The sequence below is a fragment of the Somniosus microcephalus genome, chromosome 3 (assembly GCF_052327205.1).
Source record: "Somniosus microcephalus isolate GS21.2 chromosome 3, FLI_Smic_1.0, whole genome shotgun sequence".
Classification (NCBI taxonomy): Eukaryota; Metazoa; Chordata; class Chondrichthyes; order Squaliformes; family Somniosidae; genus Somniosus; species Somniosus microcephalus.
This window is the reverse complement of record NC_140989.1, coordinates 73,505,704-73,523,537: the sequence shown is the minus strand read 5'-3', so window position 1 is coordinate 73,523,537 and position 17,834 is coordinate 73,505,704. Positions and strand designations below refer to the sequence as shown.

The window sequence follows — 17,834 nt, the reverse complement described above, 5'->3', positions numbered from 1 at the left end:
GCCTTACTGGTCCCACCAAAGTGTGAGTATCTGAGCTGGTTCATGGTTAGCATGAGTCGTGTGACAGTGCACCCTCAGAAGGACTCAGCTTCTCTGAGGAATCATCATCAGCAACCTCCACCGACTGCTGCTGTATATGTGAAGGCCCTGTCGGAAATAAAAGACATGAATGAATCTTGTCAAGATAAGAGTATGTTGCAAGTTACCATAATGAAGATGATCATATTTCACTTGTTGTTGAAATAAAGTCAACATGACTGAGTGCCATATGACATGTGGGTGGCTCTTATTTAATTGTGTCACCAGATAACTGGGAGCTCCCCATCTCCAACGGTCAAGGATGTCGCAATTCTACTGATCGCCAATGCCTCCTCTTCTGCGCTTGTCAGTTGCAAGATGTTTGGAGGGCCCCCGCTGGTTCTTTCCCTCTCCCTGGTGTTCTGTGCTCTAATCTCCTGAAAGGAGGGAAAGAAGAGATGTACGAGTGAGTGTAATGGCATGTGTTTATCCGATGGATGGAGTGCATTTGGTGAGGCTGACCATGAGGGAGAGGTATGGCATTGCATAAGGATGAGTGTGAGTGGCAGTGGTGGATGGATAGATGGGGATGTGAGGAAGTGCACAGAAAGAGAAGAATGGGTGCACCTGCAAGCTAAGTGGGTGTGAGAAGTGATGTGCTGGAGTAGGCTTGAGAAGGCAGAGAGAGGGTGGGGTGATGCACACAGAAGGATGTCGGTGAATGTGCCACTGTACTCAACTTTCCTGACCTGCTTTGGTCATTAGAGCGCTTTCTGCACTGAATCCAGGAGTGTGGCACCACGTTCCTGCTACTGACCTCCTCTACTACCTCAAACCACGTCTTTTTGGTGTCAGCTGCAGGCTCCTTCCTCCCGTTGGTAAGGAACAGTAGCTCTCTCCGACTTCTCACAGTCCCCAGCAGTACATCCAGGGAGGCATCAAGGAAACAAGGTGCAGCCTTTGCCCGTCTGGAATCCATTCTGCCAGCTGCTTCTCTTTTCTTCCCAACTCCAAACTCCTTCAACTTGCATGTTTGGAGTATCCCTTTAAATACTGTATTTGAGATCGCGTCATGCGGGTCCACATCACGCCCACTGCCGTTGATTGGACGGGAAACCCGGAAGTAAAATTATAATGAGATGGCTGAGTTAAAAAGCCACTGACAGATGTGCTGCACTTACTTCCGGGTTTCCCGTCCACTATCGGACCCCCCGCCACCCCCGACCAACTCCCAGGGCGTTGTGAAATTTAAATTGGGGCAGTCCCTGCTTCATTGCAATGTAAAAGTAACACTATAACCCCAATTTTAACTCGGGGCGCCAGTGCACCATGAAGGGGCAAGATGAATGACAAACTCACAGGGCATGCTGGCATCACACTCGGCCTTTTCCAACCCCTGGACCTCATGACCATGTTCAAGGGCAGATTCCCATTCGGATCTACCAGCAGACAGGCGGGAGCAGGATTTCTGGCAGCAGGAAGCTGCTGCTATGGGCCCGAGGGAACGGTCCCCAGCACAAAGCTAAGTTATTGCGAGGGATGGGGGGGTGGAGGCAGTGGATGAGAAGCAGATGAGGAAGGGAAGTCCATAACAGGAAAGGCCCAAGGTTTCCTTATGGGACCATGAGAAGCACTCCTGCTCCTCCTGGCTCACATGGAAACATTTACAAGTATAGAAAACGTACCTTGCTGGCACTACAGGCATGTCACTCATGATGTGCCAGGGGCATCAAGGAGGGCGAAGGCTGAAATTTTGAGTGAAGGGCTACTGATTGCCAATTGAGAACCTGCCAGGGGAGGGGCAGAAGGAGGAATGTAACGGAATGCGTTGGGGGAACCATCAGGGAGGAAATGAGCATTTCTATTAGCACAATTAGGGGAAGGCCTTCTAATATGAATATTTTTCGGAGGGCGGGGGGGAGCAATGAGCCTTGCACACAGGTGCCTAGCGTATCTACATTGACCATTTGCATTGGTTCACAGGCAATCCCACGCTTCCTATGAACCAAAACATGACCTTGTACACAAAATAATCAGGAAGGGGTAGCAGCCCTGGGTGAACACTAAACCTGTCTACTATCAATACATAAACTGCAAATAATAGATTATCACCATAAGCTCCTGCTCTATGACTGACAGAAAATAACATTCTTATAGATTTTTTTATCTCAGGCTATTACAACAAATCAGAGGCTGATAACATAGTCCTGGCACAAATGCACTGGGACTGCAATTCTGTGGGCAATATGCCACTGTAGCACAGGGAGCTGACTTCAGCTAAAGGCAACCCATCCTCACTTCTCTGAGTAACGTGATTTACATAAGAACATAAGAAGTAAGAACAGGAATAGGCCAAACAGCCTCTCAAGCCTGCTCCGCCATTCAATAAGATCATGGCTGAATGTCTACATCAACTCCATTTCCCTGCCCTATCCCCATATCCTTTGATTCCCTTAGTGCCAAAAAAGCTATCGATCTCAGTCGTGAATATATTCAACGACTGAGCATCCACAGCCCTCTGGGGTAGAGAATTCCAAAGATTCACAACCCTCTGAGTGAAGAAATTTCTCCTCATCTCAGTCCTAAATGGCCGACCCCTTTTCCTGAGACTATGACCCCTAGTTCTAAACTCTCCAGCCAGGGGAAACAGCCTCTCAGCATCTACCCGGTCAAGCCCTCTAAGAATTTTATACGTTTCAATAGGATCACCTCTCATTCTTCTAAACTCCAGGGAATATAGGCCCATTCTACTCAATCTCTCCTCATAGGACAGCCCTCTCAACCCAGGAGTCAATCTAGTGAAGCTTTGTTGTATCCGCTCCAAGGCAAGTATATCCTTCCTGTGGTAAGGAGAACAAAACTGTACACAGTACTCCAGGTGTGGCCTCACCAAAGCCCTATATAATTGCAGCAAGACTTCCTTATTCTTATACTCCATCCACCTTGCAATAATGACTAACCATTTGCTTTCCTAATTGCTTGCTGTACCTGCATGTTAACTTTCTGTGAGTTGTGTACAAGGACCCCCAAACCCCTCTGCGTACAAACATTTACCAGTCTCTCACATTTAAAAAAAAATTCTGCTTTTCCATTCTTCCTACCAAAGTGGATAATTTCACACTTCCCCACATTATACTCCATTTGCCACCTTCTTGCCCAATCACTTAACCAGTCTCTATCCCTTTGCAGTCTCTTTGCATCCTCTTCACAGCTTACTTTCCCTCCTAGCTTTGTAGCGTCAGCAAACTCGGTTCCCTCATTTAAGTCATTGATATAGATTGTAAAGAGCTGAGGCCCAAGCACTGATTCTTGCGGCACACCACTAGTTACACCCTACCATCCTGAAAATTACCCGTTTATTCCTACTCTCTGTTTTCTGTCCGTTAACCAATCCTCAATCCGTGCTAATATATCACCCCCAATCCCATGAGCCCTAAATGCCAGAAGCAACCATGAATAATAAGACATTTGCCATGGGGAAAAAATAAACAAAATGCAAAATGGAGGGTCATCTAGCAAAACCAACTAATTCCTAGAGCAAAATTCAGCAAGAGGGGAAATGAAAACTGAAACAAAAGCAACAAAAACCACTTTAAGAAGTATTTCTGAGTATGCCAGGTGCTGGGTGCTGGGACTCATCATGCATCCTATTTTTAATGTGGGAGGTTTGTGTTGTAGTGGAGCCTCACCTGAATGTGTGAAATGTGACGTGGGATCTTTTATAAGTTATTTAAGTATTGAAATGAGGCTGCGTATGCCACTAGCATAACCACAGTTGTTGCTCCAAGTCAGCCGTTGATAAATCAAGCACCCAAATGGGGCCTCCCAGAGAATGCCTTCGTTCATGGGATGTGGGCATAGCTGGCAAGGCCAGCATTTATTGCCCATCACTAGTTGCCCTTGAGAAGGTGGTGGTGAGCCACCTACTTGAACCGCTGCAGTCTGTTAAGTCCGTGAATGATTGAGACACGGACTAGCAGGAGAGAAAACAAACAGAACTTTACTGGTGAAAGGCATAAACGAATCTAAACAACAGAGGCTCTCTAGCGCCTTTTATACAGGGGTGGTCACTGCCGGTACTGCAGTCTGAGACCAGTTATTCTCTTAAAGGTGCATACACAACAATTCCTCCCCTTTTAGATAAACAGTACATAACATTCATTTAACAACTAATGATAACGAATTACAATCACAATTACTGTTGCTAGATACATTGGTTAAGTTTAAGCAATTATAAGTTCAGTCTTTGAGGAGGCTTCCTAATTCTGTCTGGATAACACGTCTTTGGAGTATCAGGTTCTTCTGGCAATGTTGAGTCGGAATCAATGTCGTTGTTTGGTTCATCTGCTTCCAATATTACCGGTTCTGCGGTAGCTGCAATTGGAACGTCGATTTCACTACCAGGTGTATCAGATCGTGGTGTGGAGTTGACGTTTTCCAGTGACTCTAGAATCTGGTCAGCATGGCGTCTTACAATGCTCTCCCCAACGTCCACGGTATACATGAGAGGTCCTTGTCGTGTACAAATCGTTCCTGGCTGCCATTTCTCAGTGCGGTAGTCCCGGGCCAAAACTGGTTGACCTATCTTAAAACCCCTGGTCGGCCTTTCATTCATATTCTGAAACTGCCTGTTCTCCACATCTCTTCGGACGTTTGGCTTAACCAAATCCAAGCGGCATCGTAGTCTTCGATTGAAGAACATCATGGCTGGAGTTTGGTTGGTAACCGCATGTGTCGCATTCCGGTAGGCAAACAAGAAGTTGTCCACCTTGTGTTGTAGGGGTATATCTTCATTACACATTGCCTTGATAGCCTTCTTGAATGTTTGGACAAACCTCTCGGCCAATCCATTAGTGGCTGGATGATATGGGGCAGATGTGTAATGCTTAACACCATTGTTCTTTAAGAACCTCCGGAACTCTTCACACACAAACTGTGGTCCATTGTCTGAGCAAATCTGTTCAGGCAGCCCATTCCTGGCGAATATGGTTCGTAAAACTGCGATAGTTTTTTCCGTGGTGGTTGAGGACATTTTTATTACCTCTGGCCACTTTGAATGTGCATCCACCGCAATTAAAAACATCGAGTCAATGAAGGGACCAGCAAAATCAATGTGCACCCTTTGCCATGGAGATGAGGGCCACTCCCATGGATGCAGAGGAGCTTGTGGTGGGGCGTTTTGGACCTTCTGGCATCCTGCACAGCTCTTGGTCATCTCTTCGATTTCTCTATCGATTCCCGGCCACCACACAAACGCTCTGGCTAAGCTCTTCATTTTTACCCCACCCAGATGACCCTCATGAAGCTCATTGAGCACTCTATCCGTCAACTTAGGTGGAATTACGACTCTGGATCCACACATCAAGGTTCCTCTGCACACTGACAGCTGTTCTCTTCTTGGCGAAAATGCTGGCAGCAGTGGTTCGCCATGTGCTGGCCATCCCTTCACCGTTAAATCATAGACCCGTGATAGTGTCGGGTCATTCTGTGTTTCCTTTTCTATGTTTGCATTCGTCACAGGGAGACATTCGACTATGGTCGAGTGGAATAACTCCATTGGATCCACTGCAAGGTCTTCTTCTTCCACCGTCGGCAACGGTAGATGTGACAATCCATCAGCATTTCCATGCTGTTTAGTTCTCCTGTACTCGATGTCATATTGGTGTGCCCCTAGGAAAAGGGACCATCTCTGCAGCCGTTGTGCTGTCATTATCGGTACGCCCTTCTGAGGGTTGAAAATGGAGACAAGAGGTTGATGATCGGTTAGTAGAGTAAATTTTTGACCGTGCAGATAGTGATTGAACTTCTTCACCCCCCACACTAGGCTGAGGGCCTCTCTGTCAATCTGGGCGTAGTTACGCTCGGCAGAAGTTAACGAGCGTGACGCAAAAGCTATCGGCCTCTCCAAACCATCAAGGAATTTATGTGACAGTACCGCCCCAATGCCGTAGGGAGACGCATCACACGCCAGTCTGATTGGCAGTGCTGGGTTGTAGTGAGCCAATACTTCCTTCGAAGTGATTAAGTCCTTACTCTTCTGAAAAGCACGTTTACAATCATTGCTCCATTTCCATGCTACCCCCGTTCGTAGCAGGGCGTTCAGTGGATGCAGAATTGTCGACAAATTCGGCAAAAACTTATGACAGTAATTCACCAACCCGAGGAATGACCTCAGTTGGGACACATTTTCAGGCGCTGGGGCCTTAACAACCGCTTCAATTTTGTCAGGGGACTTATGTAACCCCTCTTCATCAATCACGTGGCCACAATACGATATCTGTTTCTTAAAAAATTCGCACTTGGGGCGGTTGGCTCGCAGCCCATGTTCCCGTAGTCTAGTGAGCACCTGTTCTAGGTTGTTAAGGTGTTCACTGTCATCTTCACCTGTTACAAGGATGTCGTCCAAGTAACACTGAGTCCCCGGAATCCCTTGCAGGACTTGTTCCATCGCTCTTTGCCATATCGCCGGAGCCGATGCTACTCCGAATACCAATCGATGATACTGGTAAAGACCTTTGTGAGTGTTTATCATGAGATACTTCCTAGAGGACTCTTCAACCTCCATCTGCAAATATGCTTGTGCTAGGTCAATTTTTGTAAAACGCTTCCCTTCAGACAGTGAGGCGAAGATGTCTTCTATCCTTGGAAGAGGATATTGTACTGTGTGAAGGACAGGGTTCACCGTCACCTTGAAATCCCCACAGATGCGAATCTTCCTTGGCTCTCCGGACTTATTGCTTAACGTTTTCTTCATGACAGGAACGATGGGCGTCGACCATAGACAACACGCCCGCCTTCTCCAGATTCTCCAGCTCTGCCTCGACAGCTGGACGAATTGCATATGGTACCGGTCTCGCTTTGAAAAACTTGGGAATTGCATTCTCTTCTATTTTTAACGAGGCGGTTACGCCTTTAAGCGTGCCCAGTTCTTGTTGAAATACCTCTTTGGCGTTAGCTAAGATTGTTGACAATCGTGCAGGAGTGACGTCTTCATCTTTTTTACCGTCCACCGTCATTGCATGAATGGAATGCCAATCTAAGTTTATCTTCCTGATCCATTCCCGTCCCAATAACAGTGGTCCACCATTTGGCAGTATGTAGAGATACAATTTCCGTATTTTCTTGCCATTGTATTCGACAGGCACCCTTATTTTTCCTCTGGGGTATACGTTTTGCCCCGTATACGTCGTCAAGACGATGGATGTCTCTCTCAAGGGTATGTGTGAAAATAGCCGCTCATAGTCTCGTCGATTCATGACGGTTAGCGCTGATCCTGTATCCAATTCCATTTTAACTTGGGACCCTGCTATCGTGAGGGTGACCCAAATGGTTCGGTGATCCTCTTTTGCGATTACATTGTGAAGTTTGAGACAGCTTAATCTCCTGTTCTCGGATTCACTATCGCTCATCTGGTCTTCGGAACTACTGTCCGTCATCTTTTGTACTTTCTTGTACGGTTCCTTAGTAGCCTTTTTGTTGTCGCTGGTCTTCTTCCCAGACCTACAAACTCGTGCAATGTGTCCAATCTTCCCGCATTGTCTGCATATTTTGTCTTTGGACCAGCAGTCCTTCTGGTCATGGTTAGTTCTGCCGCAGCGATAACATTTTGCAAATCCCCGTGTCATTTCGTGGGTGCCGTATTCCTGTGGTTTTTGTTGAATTTCTGCAGCTCCCCTGGCTGCTGCTTCATACGATACTGCCACGCTGAAAGCCTTATCTAGCGTCAGCTCTTTTTCTGCGAGTAACTTCTTCTGTGTTCCTTTACTTAGGAGTCCACAGACAAATTTGTCCCGTAGGGTATCTGCCAGTCCTGCTCCGAACTGGCAGTGCTTTGATAGCTTGCATAGTTCCATAAGATACTCAGCATTGCTCTCATCTTTGTGCTGAGTTCTCCTGTGGAATTTAAATCTTTCTGCTATCAACAGCGGTGCAGGGTTTAAGTGCTCCTGTAGAACAGCAACAATTTCGTTAAAACTCTTCGCCTTCGGTTTGGCTGGAGTAATCAGATCCCGCAATAGGCCGTACGTTCTAGCACCCATTACGTTTAGCAATATTGATGCCTTTTTCCCCTCCGCTATTTCATTTGCCTCGAAATATACCTCGACTCTTTCCACATACGTGGTCCAGTCCTCTAATGTATTATCAAAAGCAGTGATACAGCCAGTCTTCGGCATCTTGCAAATCTAAAATGGCGTCTCCCGCGCTTTGCCTTCTTCCCCGATTTAACAAAATGGCGCCTCCCGCGCTTTGTCTTCTTCCCCGCTGTTGTTAGCGCTGCTTTCCATGGTTTCCTGCGCGTTAAATATTAATTCGTTTTCTTTTATTATCTTCCCGTCGTGGAGCGGACCCTCTGGGACACTTCCCTCCCTCTTCTGAGGTCCGAACGCTGCCCAGCTTTGAAACACCGGCCGCGCCCTGTATGCTCCACCCTCTCTCTCTCTCTCCTTGCTTTCTGACTCGCTGCCCGGCCCCGTTGCAGCCCAGGAAGGATCAGAGCACTACCTGCCACCAGCCCGATTAGCTGGGAAACCACGGACCGAGGAACCCAGCCTGGCTCTGGACAGTCTCTCCTGCAAGTTTTGAACTCGATGATTGACAGTCGACGCCCGTTTCTCGAGTTTCAATGGCCTATTTTTTTTTTTTTTCTTCTTACTTCTGGCTCCGACCTTCAACAACGTCGTCGGAACTGCTGCTGAGTTGCAGGTAAGTTCGTTTCTAACTCGTCGCCAGTGTTAAGTCCGTGAATGATTGAGCCACGGACTAGCAGGAGAGAAAACAAACAGAACTTTACTGGTGAAAGGCATAAACGAATTTAAACAACAGAGGCTCTCTAGCGCCTTTTATACAGGGGTGGTCACTGCCGGTACTGCAGTCTGAGACCAGTTATTCTCTTAAAGGTACATACACAACACAGTCCATGCGGTGAAGGTACTCCCACAGTGCTGTTAGGGAGGGAGTTCCAGGATTTTGACCCAGCGACGATGAAGGAATGGCGATATACTTCCAAGTCAGGACAGTATGTGACTTGGAGGGGAACTTGGAGGTGGTGGTGTTCCCATGCGCCTGCTGCCATTGTCCTTCTAGGTGGTAGAGGTCGCAGGTTTGGCAGGTGCTGCCAAAGAAGCCTTGGCGAGTTGCTGCAGTGCATCTTGTAGATGGTACACACTGCAGCCACGGTGCACCAGCGGTGGAAGGAGTGAGTGTTTAAGGTGGTGGATGGGGTGCCAGTCAAGCAGGCTGCTTTGTCTTGGATGGTGTCGAGCTTCTTGAGTGTTGTTAGAGCTGCATTCATCCAGGCAAGTGGAGAGTATTCCATTACAATCCTGACTTGTGCCTTGTAGATGGTGGAAAGGCTTTGGGGAGTCAGGAAGTGAGACACTCGCCGCAGAACACCCAGCCTCTGACCTGCTCTTGTTGCCACAGTATTTATGTGGCTGGTCCAGTTAAGTTTCTGGTCAATGATGACCCCCAGGATGTTGATGGTGGGGGATTCGGCGATGGTAATGCCGTTGAATGTCAAGGGGCAGTGGTTAGACGCTCACTTGTTGGAGATAGTCATTGCCTGGCACTTGTGTGGCGCGAATATTACCTGCCACTTATCAGCCCAAGCCTGAATGTCGTCCAGGTCTTGTTGCATGCGGGCATGGACTGCTTCATTATCTGAGGAGTTGCGAATGGCACTGAACACTGTGTAGTTATCAGTGCATGGGAACACCACCACCTTCCAATTCACCTCCAATTCCCTTCTAAACTTAGATTCGTGCCATGCTTGATGAGCTCCATAAAAAACATGCAAAAGTGAGTAGAACACTCACCTTTACCTTGCTCCTGATACCAGCAGATTTCTTCCTAATTTGCAACCTTATGCAAAGAACGTGAGTAACTGCAGTGAGCGGATCAGCAACTTCCCTCCATGCAGCTTGCACCTCTGCCTTGCACTGGAGGGTGGCCTGCAGCCCAAAATAGAACCACCCTCCTTTGACCTCTAACTCTTTAGCATTAAAGGGAGTAGTCTGCACTGTGCCATTGTGAACGATATGTCCCCTTTTCCACCAGCACCACAAATTACTCTTTAATGGCAAGCTGCAGTTCTTTAAGAGTTGCTACCTTGCCAGATACAGGCCAAGTTCTCAGGTCTTGACTATTCAAATAAACAGGAGGGACTCCTCTTGCAAATTCATCACAGCTTACCGATGAGCTACCAGCGCAGTTTCTTTTTATTCGTAAATGGAATGTGGCTGTGGCTGGCAAAGCCAGCATTTATTGCCCATCCCTAGTTGCCCTGGTGGTGGTGAGCCGCCTTCTTGAACTTTCTGCAGTCTGTGTGGTGAAGGTACTCCCACAGTGCTGTTAGGGAGGGAGTTCCAGAATTTTGACCCAGCGACGGTGAAGGAACGGCGATATATTTCCAAGTCAGGATGGTGTGTGACTTGGAGGGGAATTTGAAGGTGGTGGTGTTCCCATGTGCCTGCTGCCCTTGTCCTTCTAGGTGGTAGATGTCGATGGTCCGGGAGGTGCCACCCTTCAGTTGAGGCTGTGCTATGGATGAGTTCAAATTAATCTTTTGCTATTCTCACAAAATTAGGGCTCTGATTATCAATAAATAGTTCAACAGATAGTTTAGAAAAGGATATGGATTAAAGTGATTTGTAAAATGTACTTAAAACACTTTCTCAAATTTTGTTTATGCTTTTTTTTCATGCTGTGTATTCAAAGTTGCCATATTTTAGAGCCTTGCCCTCACTTAAATGAAGAATGTTGTATCTTACAAGTCTCTTTCAGACTACAGTACCAAAAATTAATGTCGAAATAAACATTATAGCAAGTTCACAACTCTCTACTTTATTCAATGAGCACTGTTAATGAAGAAGTGCTCTGTGGCCCTGTATATACTTTTATATCTGTAGTGCAGTAGAGCCTTCTTATTATCATGCTGTAGGAACTGGGGTTCCGAGCCGAAGAATTGAGATCGACTCAGAAAATCAAAAACAATAACATTTAATGAACAAACGAAGCTGTACAGGAAACTGTAGGATACAATGCAAATAGGTCTGGTCTGCTTGAAAGCCTCTCTGGAAACTGCTAGAAGGTTCCGAGCTCAACTACTAGCGGGTTCCGAGCTCAACTGCTAGAAGGTTCCGAGCTCTGACGTCATGATGTCATCACGTTCTTCCCGCCGTGGAGAGATCACGTGACTGACGGCATGACGTCATCACGCGAAGTACAGGAAAGAAGCCCTAGTACAGTTAACAGATACATTAAAGGTGCAGCCCCCAGCTGTACTACATTGCTGTAAAAGGAATTATATACAATTGTCCGTAATCCTCTGGTGGTTCCGCCACAATACCCAATTTACCAGCCAATTTATTTAAGTAGGCTATGACATTAAGCAGGCTTATAAAAATAAATGGAAAAAGGTAGGAACAGAGCTAAAATTGAAATAAAAAGGAAATCAAGAAAAATTAGAACAGACAGATGTACAGAATAGAGGTTAAATAAACTACTGAGAAAGAGAGGGTTGTAGAAATTTCGAAAAGGTGTGAAAAGATTTTTTTTTAATAATTCAATTGTCAGCAGATTTCACATGCTAATGAATTCATAGGAATAATCATCCCATAATTCACACATAAGCTAGATATGAAATAATTCGGTTGTGTGTGTGTGTGTGATATTATATTTAGGTTAGTTGTGGCTAACTGTAGAGCTTTAAAACAGGTTTTATTATAATATAAAATTGGATAACTCATACATAAATCAATAGAAAATGGTTTAGTGTTTTGAATTTATATATTATAAAAACAAGATGATAAACAGATTACAACATAAAATACAAGTGGGTTTGTAGAAATAATTTTTACTGAATGCTTTATAAGACGAAAGCATACATATTTTCAAAATTGCCATACAGATTCTGCCATGGGTTAAGCTCGATAAAGCCCTTTTATAGAATGCTGCTAACCAAATTAGACAAATACAGTAACTACACTGCAATCTGAAAATACTATTTTTTGATTGTGATTTCAAAGAATACAAACTTACCGAGGAAGCTGAAGGCAATTCACAGAATTAGGATGTTCCAGGGGGCCATTATTGGCCATTCCAAATATACTTGTGCAGTCTCTAGCAAAATACTGCCAATCTAGCCACTCAGAGTCTCTGGTCCTTTTCCTCTGAATCTTAACAACTTCTGGCTGAGGGCTACTAAACTGCAAAATAATATAGAAAACCTACAATGTAAAAGGGAAAGAAACAAAGCTTTAATTAATTTTGTGAATTTACACAATCATTTTAGTGATATTAAAGTTTAGAACAAGGTTGAAGGTGATGCCATATTCCATAAAACTATCTTTTAATAAAAATTAGCTGAAACATCCAATATTGAATAGCCCCTCATTTCCGGTTATACTAAGTCCTCGCCACTTACTGAATTTTCCAGTTGGTCTTGTAAGGGGTCGCGGAACAAGGCCAATGATGTCAAGGTCAGAGCTGGGGGTTTGGGATTCCCTATGAGTTTCAGGGTCAATGATTATGGTGGTAAAATGCTTTAGTCTGTTCTTCTAGTAGTCACTGTAATTTCAGATGTTGATTTACACAAGAAAATATTTCATTTCGTACTGTTGGTAACATCCTCCCGTGGCTGCTTGAATGAAGTTATCTTCCATATAAAAACAGGAATTTCAGTCATAATACAGAGGAAAATTACCTAAGGATACTAACCATTAAAGAGGTTTGTACCATGTACCTTGATCATTCCCTACTCTGCCATATATTAGGCCTTGTTCTCCCAAAGAGGGGAGAGGCAGTAGTGGTAAGGGAGCAGAGTTTACAGCAGGCACCAAAAACTATGGCTTTAGTTTTCCCAATATTTCAAATGAAGGAAGTGATAATTCATCCAAGTGAAGGGAAAATCTGTTTTGAACATCCCTAACAACAAGAAGATCCTTAATAATGGCTAAATCACATTAACTGCAAGCTGAGAAACAGGAAGAAAACATTAACGGACAACGGCCCGTAATTTGCTGTCCCTACGGGCGCATATGAAGGGCGTACGTGCCCATAAGGGCCATGCAAGTTCTGGGTTTTCACTCGCGAAGCGCATGCGTGGAAACCCGAAACATGCGATCTGGGTGGAAAGTTGGGCTATTGGGCGTAAGGCCTGCTTTTACCAGCGTAAGAGTTTAAAAAAAACATAAAAATACATTTTTTTCAATCATTTAAACATTAAAAAACCTGTACAATAAGGTAAGGTTATTTTTAGCCCCTTTAAAACATTTACATTTATTTTTCAAAACATTAAATTTTTGTTTTAAATATTTAATTAAACACAATTTTAATTAATTTTAAATAAATAAATTCTTTTTATTTATTTGATGTGTACATGTATTTTTTTGGGTATCCCCATTCATGCTTATGGGGATTCCATACATAATGGGCCAGCCCACGTGGGCCTCTACCCGCGGGTACCCGGAGAGGCCCAGGGCCGAGAATCTCCATACCTCCGGGACCACCAGGTACATGGGCATTTTATTTGCAGATCAGAGGCATTTCCCTGCGGGAAGCCTTCGACTGCAAATTCAAGGCCATTATCTATGTGGCAAAAGCAGCTGCTGAACCAAGGACAAAAATCTTGGGTTACTATGGAATCAGAGGAACTGACCAGTACGGTTTTGAGATTTAAAAAAACTGCTTATAACAGCAATAAGTAACATACACTGTGAGGTAACCCTACTAAACTTTGAACCAACCATGAACAACAAGGTGTATAGGCACACCTGAAGGGACCAATCACTGAGGTGTGCAGGTGAAGATCACCAAAAAAGTCTGGACACAAAGGATGTAAGAACTTAGTTATACCAAGGTCCATTACTGCAGTCGGCTGGGACAGATGTATCCTAGTCTAATGGAAAGAAGACGTCTAAAGATTCAACAGACTTTGGGCGACTGTTGGTCTGGCCAACTGGGGCACTTCAAGACTCCAGTACAGCTGTAGTTGTGTATCTTATTTAATCCGTGTATTAGTGGTTAAATAAAGATAATCTCTGTGTAAGATAGTGGGGGGAATTTTAACCCAAAAAATGGGTTGGTTAGAGTCGGGTGGGAGGTTAAAGAGTTAAAAACTGTGCTATTTAAGAATAGTGAGAGGGAAACCAGGGAATTATAGACGAGTTAGCCTAACATCTGTTGTCAGGAAATTACTAGAGTCTATAATTAAGGATAGGGTGATGGAACACCTTGAAAATTTTCAGCTGATCAGAGAGATTTGCCTGATGAACCTGATTGAATTTTTTGAAGAGGTGACTAAAGTAGTGGACAGGGGAATGTCTATGGATGTTATTTATATGGATTTCCAGAAGGCATTTGATAAAGTCCCTCATAAGAGACTGCTAACTAAGGTTGAAGCCCATGGAATTGAAGGCAAATTATTGACCTGGTTAGGAAATTGGCTGAGTAGCAGGAAACAGAGATTAGGGTTAATGGACAGGTTCCCGAATGTGACTAGTGGTATCCTGCAGGGATCTGTGTTGGAGCCTCAACTTTTCACCGTATTTATTAATGACTTAGATGGTGAAATAGAAAGCCACATATCCAAATTTGTCAATGACATTGTAGGCAGTGTAAATAAAAGCATAAAATTACAAAGAAATATTGATAGATTAAGTGAATGGGCAAAACAGTGGCAAATGGATTTCAATATAGGCAAATGTGAGGTCATCCACTTTGGACCTAAAAAGGATAGAACAGGGTGATGTGCCTCAATAAATCCGAGACTCGATGTTAGCGAAACAAAACAAGGCTTTTATTGACTTAGAAGGTAACACACAGAGGAGAGGTATCTTCCATCCAGAGGTCTGCCGTACTGGATGTGATGCAGGCTGGGCCAGCTTACATAGGGGCCAGGTATGGGCGGAGCCCTACACACAGTACAATACAATGGTGAGGAAACGGAACTGAGGTAAGGGAAATGAAACTGAAACCAACCACAGTCACAGGCAGAGAATACCAATGAGTGATGAATGGAATATTTCATCACACAGGGTACTTTCTAAATGGTGAATAGCTAAAAACAGTGGAGATCCAAAGAGACTTGGGGATCCAGGTACATAAGATCATTAAAATGTCATGAACTGGTACAGAAAATAATCAAAAAGCCTAATGGAATGCTGGCCTTTATATCTAGAGGACTAGAATACAAGGTGGGTAGAAGTTATGCTACAGCTATACAAAGCCCTGGTTAGACCACACCTGGAATACTGTGAGCAGTTCTGGGCACCACACCTTAGGAGCCTTTACAGCCTTCTGGACACAATATCGAGTTCAACAATTTCAGATCATAACCTCTGCCCCCATTTTTTCAGATGGCAGCTGTTAATGATTCTGCTTTTCCCATTTACACCTCTTCTAGACCCATCTTTTGTTTCTTTACTTGTCGCGTAACCATCTACTTTTGCCTTGTACAATCATACTTTTGTCATTTAATCTCTCCTACCACCACCCTACCACAGACCTTACTTTTTGTTCTTTCTTCTCCCCCACACTTTCCCTGCCTCTGCACATGCTTAAAACTTGCTATATCTCTAACTTTTTCCAGTTCTGACAAAAGGTCATTGACCTGAAATGTTAACTCTGTTTCTCTCTCCACAGATGCCTGACCTGCTGAGTATTTCCAGAATTTTCTGTTTTTATTTTAGGAAGGATATATTGGCCTTGGAGGGAGTGCAGCGTAGGCTTACCAGAATGATACCCGGACTCCAGGTTAAATTACGAGGAGAGATTACACAAATTAGGGTTGTATTCCTTGGAATTTACAAGGTTAAGGGGTGATTTTATCGAAGATTTCAAGATATTAAGGGAAAGATATAGGGTAGATAGAGAGAAACTATTTCCGCTGATTGGGGAGTCTAGGACGAGGGGGCATAGACTAAAAATTAGAGCCAGCCCTTTCAGGAGTGAAATTAGGAAACACTTCTACACACAAAGGGTGGTAGAAGTTTGGAACTCTTCCACAAATGGCAATTGATGCTAGATCAATTGTTAATTTTAAATTTGAGATTGGTAGATTTTTGTTAACCAAAGGTATTAAGGGGTATGAGCCAAAGGAGCGCATATGGTGTTAGGTCACAGATCAGCCATGATCTCACTGAATGGCGGAACAGGCTTGAGGGGCTAAACGGCCTACTCCTATTCCTATGTTCTCTTCAAATACCTCAATTGAGGCCGGCACAGTTAAGAAGTGACTATGTGGCAATGTAAAGAAGAAGATCTGATTTTGTCACCTTTGGGGCTTCTTACAGGTTAAATTTTGGCACAGATATGTTTAAGATAATTAAGATTGTTTTTACACGTAGAACCATAGAATGGTTACAGCACAGAAGGATGCTATTGGCCTGTCGAGCCCGTGCCGGCTCTCTGCAAGAGGACTTCAGCTAGTCCCACTCCCCTGCCCTTTCCCCATAGCCCTGCAATTTTTTTTCCTTCAGGTACTTATCCAATTCCCTTTTAAAAGCCATGATTGAATCTGCCTCCACCACCCTTTCAGGCACTGCATTCCAGATCATAACCACTCGCTACGTAAAAATGTTTTCCTCATGTCGCCTTTGGTTCTTCTGCCAATCACCTTAAATCTGTGTCCTCTGGTTCTCGACCCTTCCGCCAATGGGAAAAGTTACTCTCTATCTACTCTGTCTAGATCCCTCATGATTTTGAATACCTCTATCAAATCTCCTCTCAACCTTCTCTGCTCTAAGGAGAACAACCCCAATTTCTCCAGTCCATCCATGTAACTGAAGTTCCCTCATCCCTGGAATCATTCTCATAAATCTTTTCTGTACCCTCTCTAAGGCCTTCACATCCTTCCTAAAGTGCAGTGCCCAGAATTCGACACAATGGGGCTGATTTTGCCAATGGGGGCGGGTTGGAGGCGGGATTGCTGCTTGGCCGGTCAATGTCCCACCTCCATCGATTTGTGGCCAACCCACGCTATTTTCCCTTGATTGACCTTGTTAAGCCTGCCCAGCGGGCTTAGCAGGCCAATTAAGGGAAAGCCGGTTACAGAGAACGTCAACGTATGATGTTTCATCTGTCAAAAAATGTTGACAGATGAATAACACCGACATTCTCTGTAGTTTGATGCGTTCTTGAATTCAAGACCTCATCAAACCTCTTTCTTTTGTAGAAATTAGATGGTTGTTGCATTAGAGAATGCAATGGCCATCTGTCATCTCTGCCGCGGAGGTGCAAGACTCTCCGCATACCCACCATTTGAAGCCTGCAGGAAGAAACAAAGGTAAGTACACTTTTTCTAACACTTTCCACTTACCTCAGATACTCACCTCTCCACACTTGCAACCATCATTCACCTCCACCGCACACTTTTGGACCCCTCCGACCCCCGCAGACCCACTGCTTGCCTCGGTGACCCTGGCGGGGTTCGGAGCCTTCGGGAAGCCCACACTTTTGTGGGTAAAATGGGGATAATCCTCTTATCTGCCTGTTAACTACCTGTTAACAGGCAAATAAGTGGCACTAATCCCCTTCCCGCCTACAAGGAGATGGGACCTGGCATGGGACGGCTACCCGCCTCCTGGCAAGATGACATGGAGGCGGTTTAGGGGGCGGGTTGGGCACCCACCCCCAAATTCTGCCATTTTCACGACAGTCCCGCCTCCACACCCGCCTCCCCAGGGCTGGTAAGATCGCGCCCAATACTCCAGTTGAGGCAGAACCAGTGTTTTATAAAGGTTCATCATTTCTTCCTTGCTTTTGTACTCTATGGGCTCGATTTTACCAGCCCTGGGGAGACGGGTTTGGAGCCGGGA

General features: G+C 44.8%; 1 protein-coding gene across 6 annotated transcripts in view; it reads right to left on the bottom strand.

Moving 5' to 3' along the window:
• ush2a (Usher syndrome 2A (autosomal recessive, mild)) overlaps positions 1-17,834 on the bottom strand; it is a 1,396,947-nt gene that overhangs the window by 1,203,432 nt on the left and 175,681 nt on the right. For all 6 annotated transcript variants that reach the window (XM_085981146.1, XM_085981156.1, XM_085981149.1 and 3 more), the window contains one exon: positions 12,058-12,245. In XM_085981146.1, the coding sequence (XP_085837272.1) occupies positions 12,058-12,245 (188 nt within the window). The remainder of the gene's footprint in view (positions 1-12,057; positions 12,246-17,834) is intronic.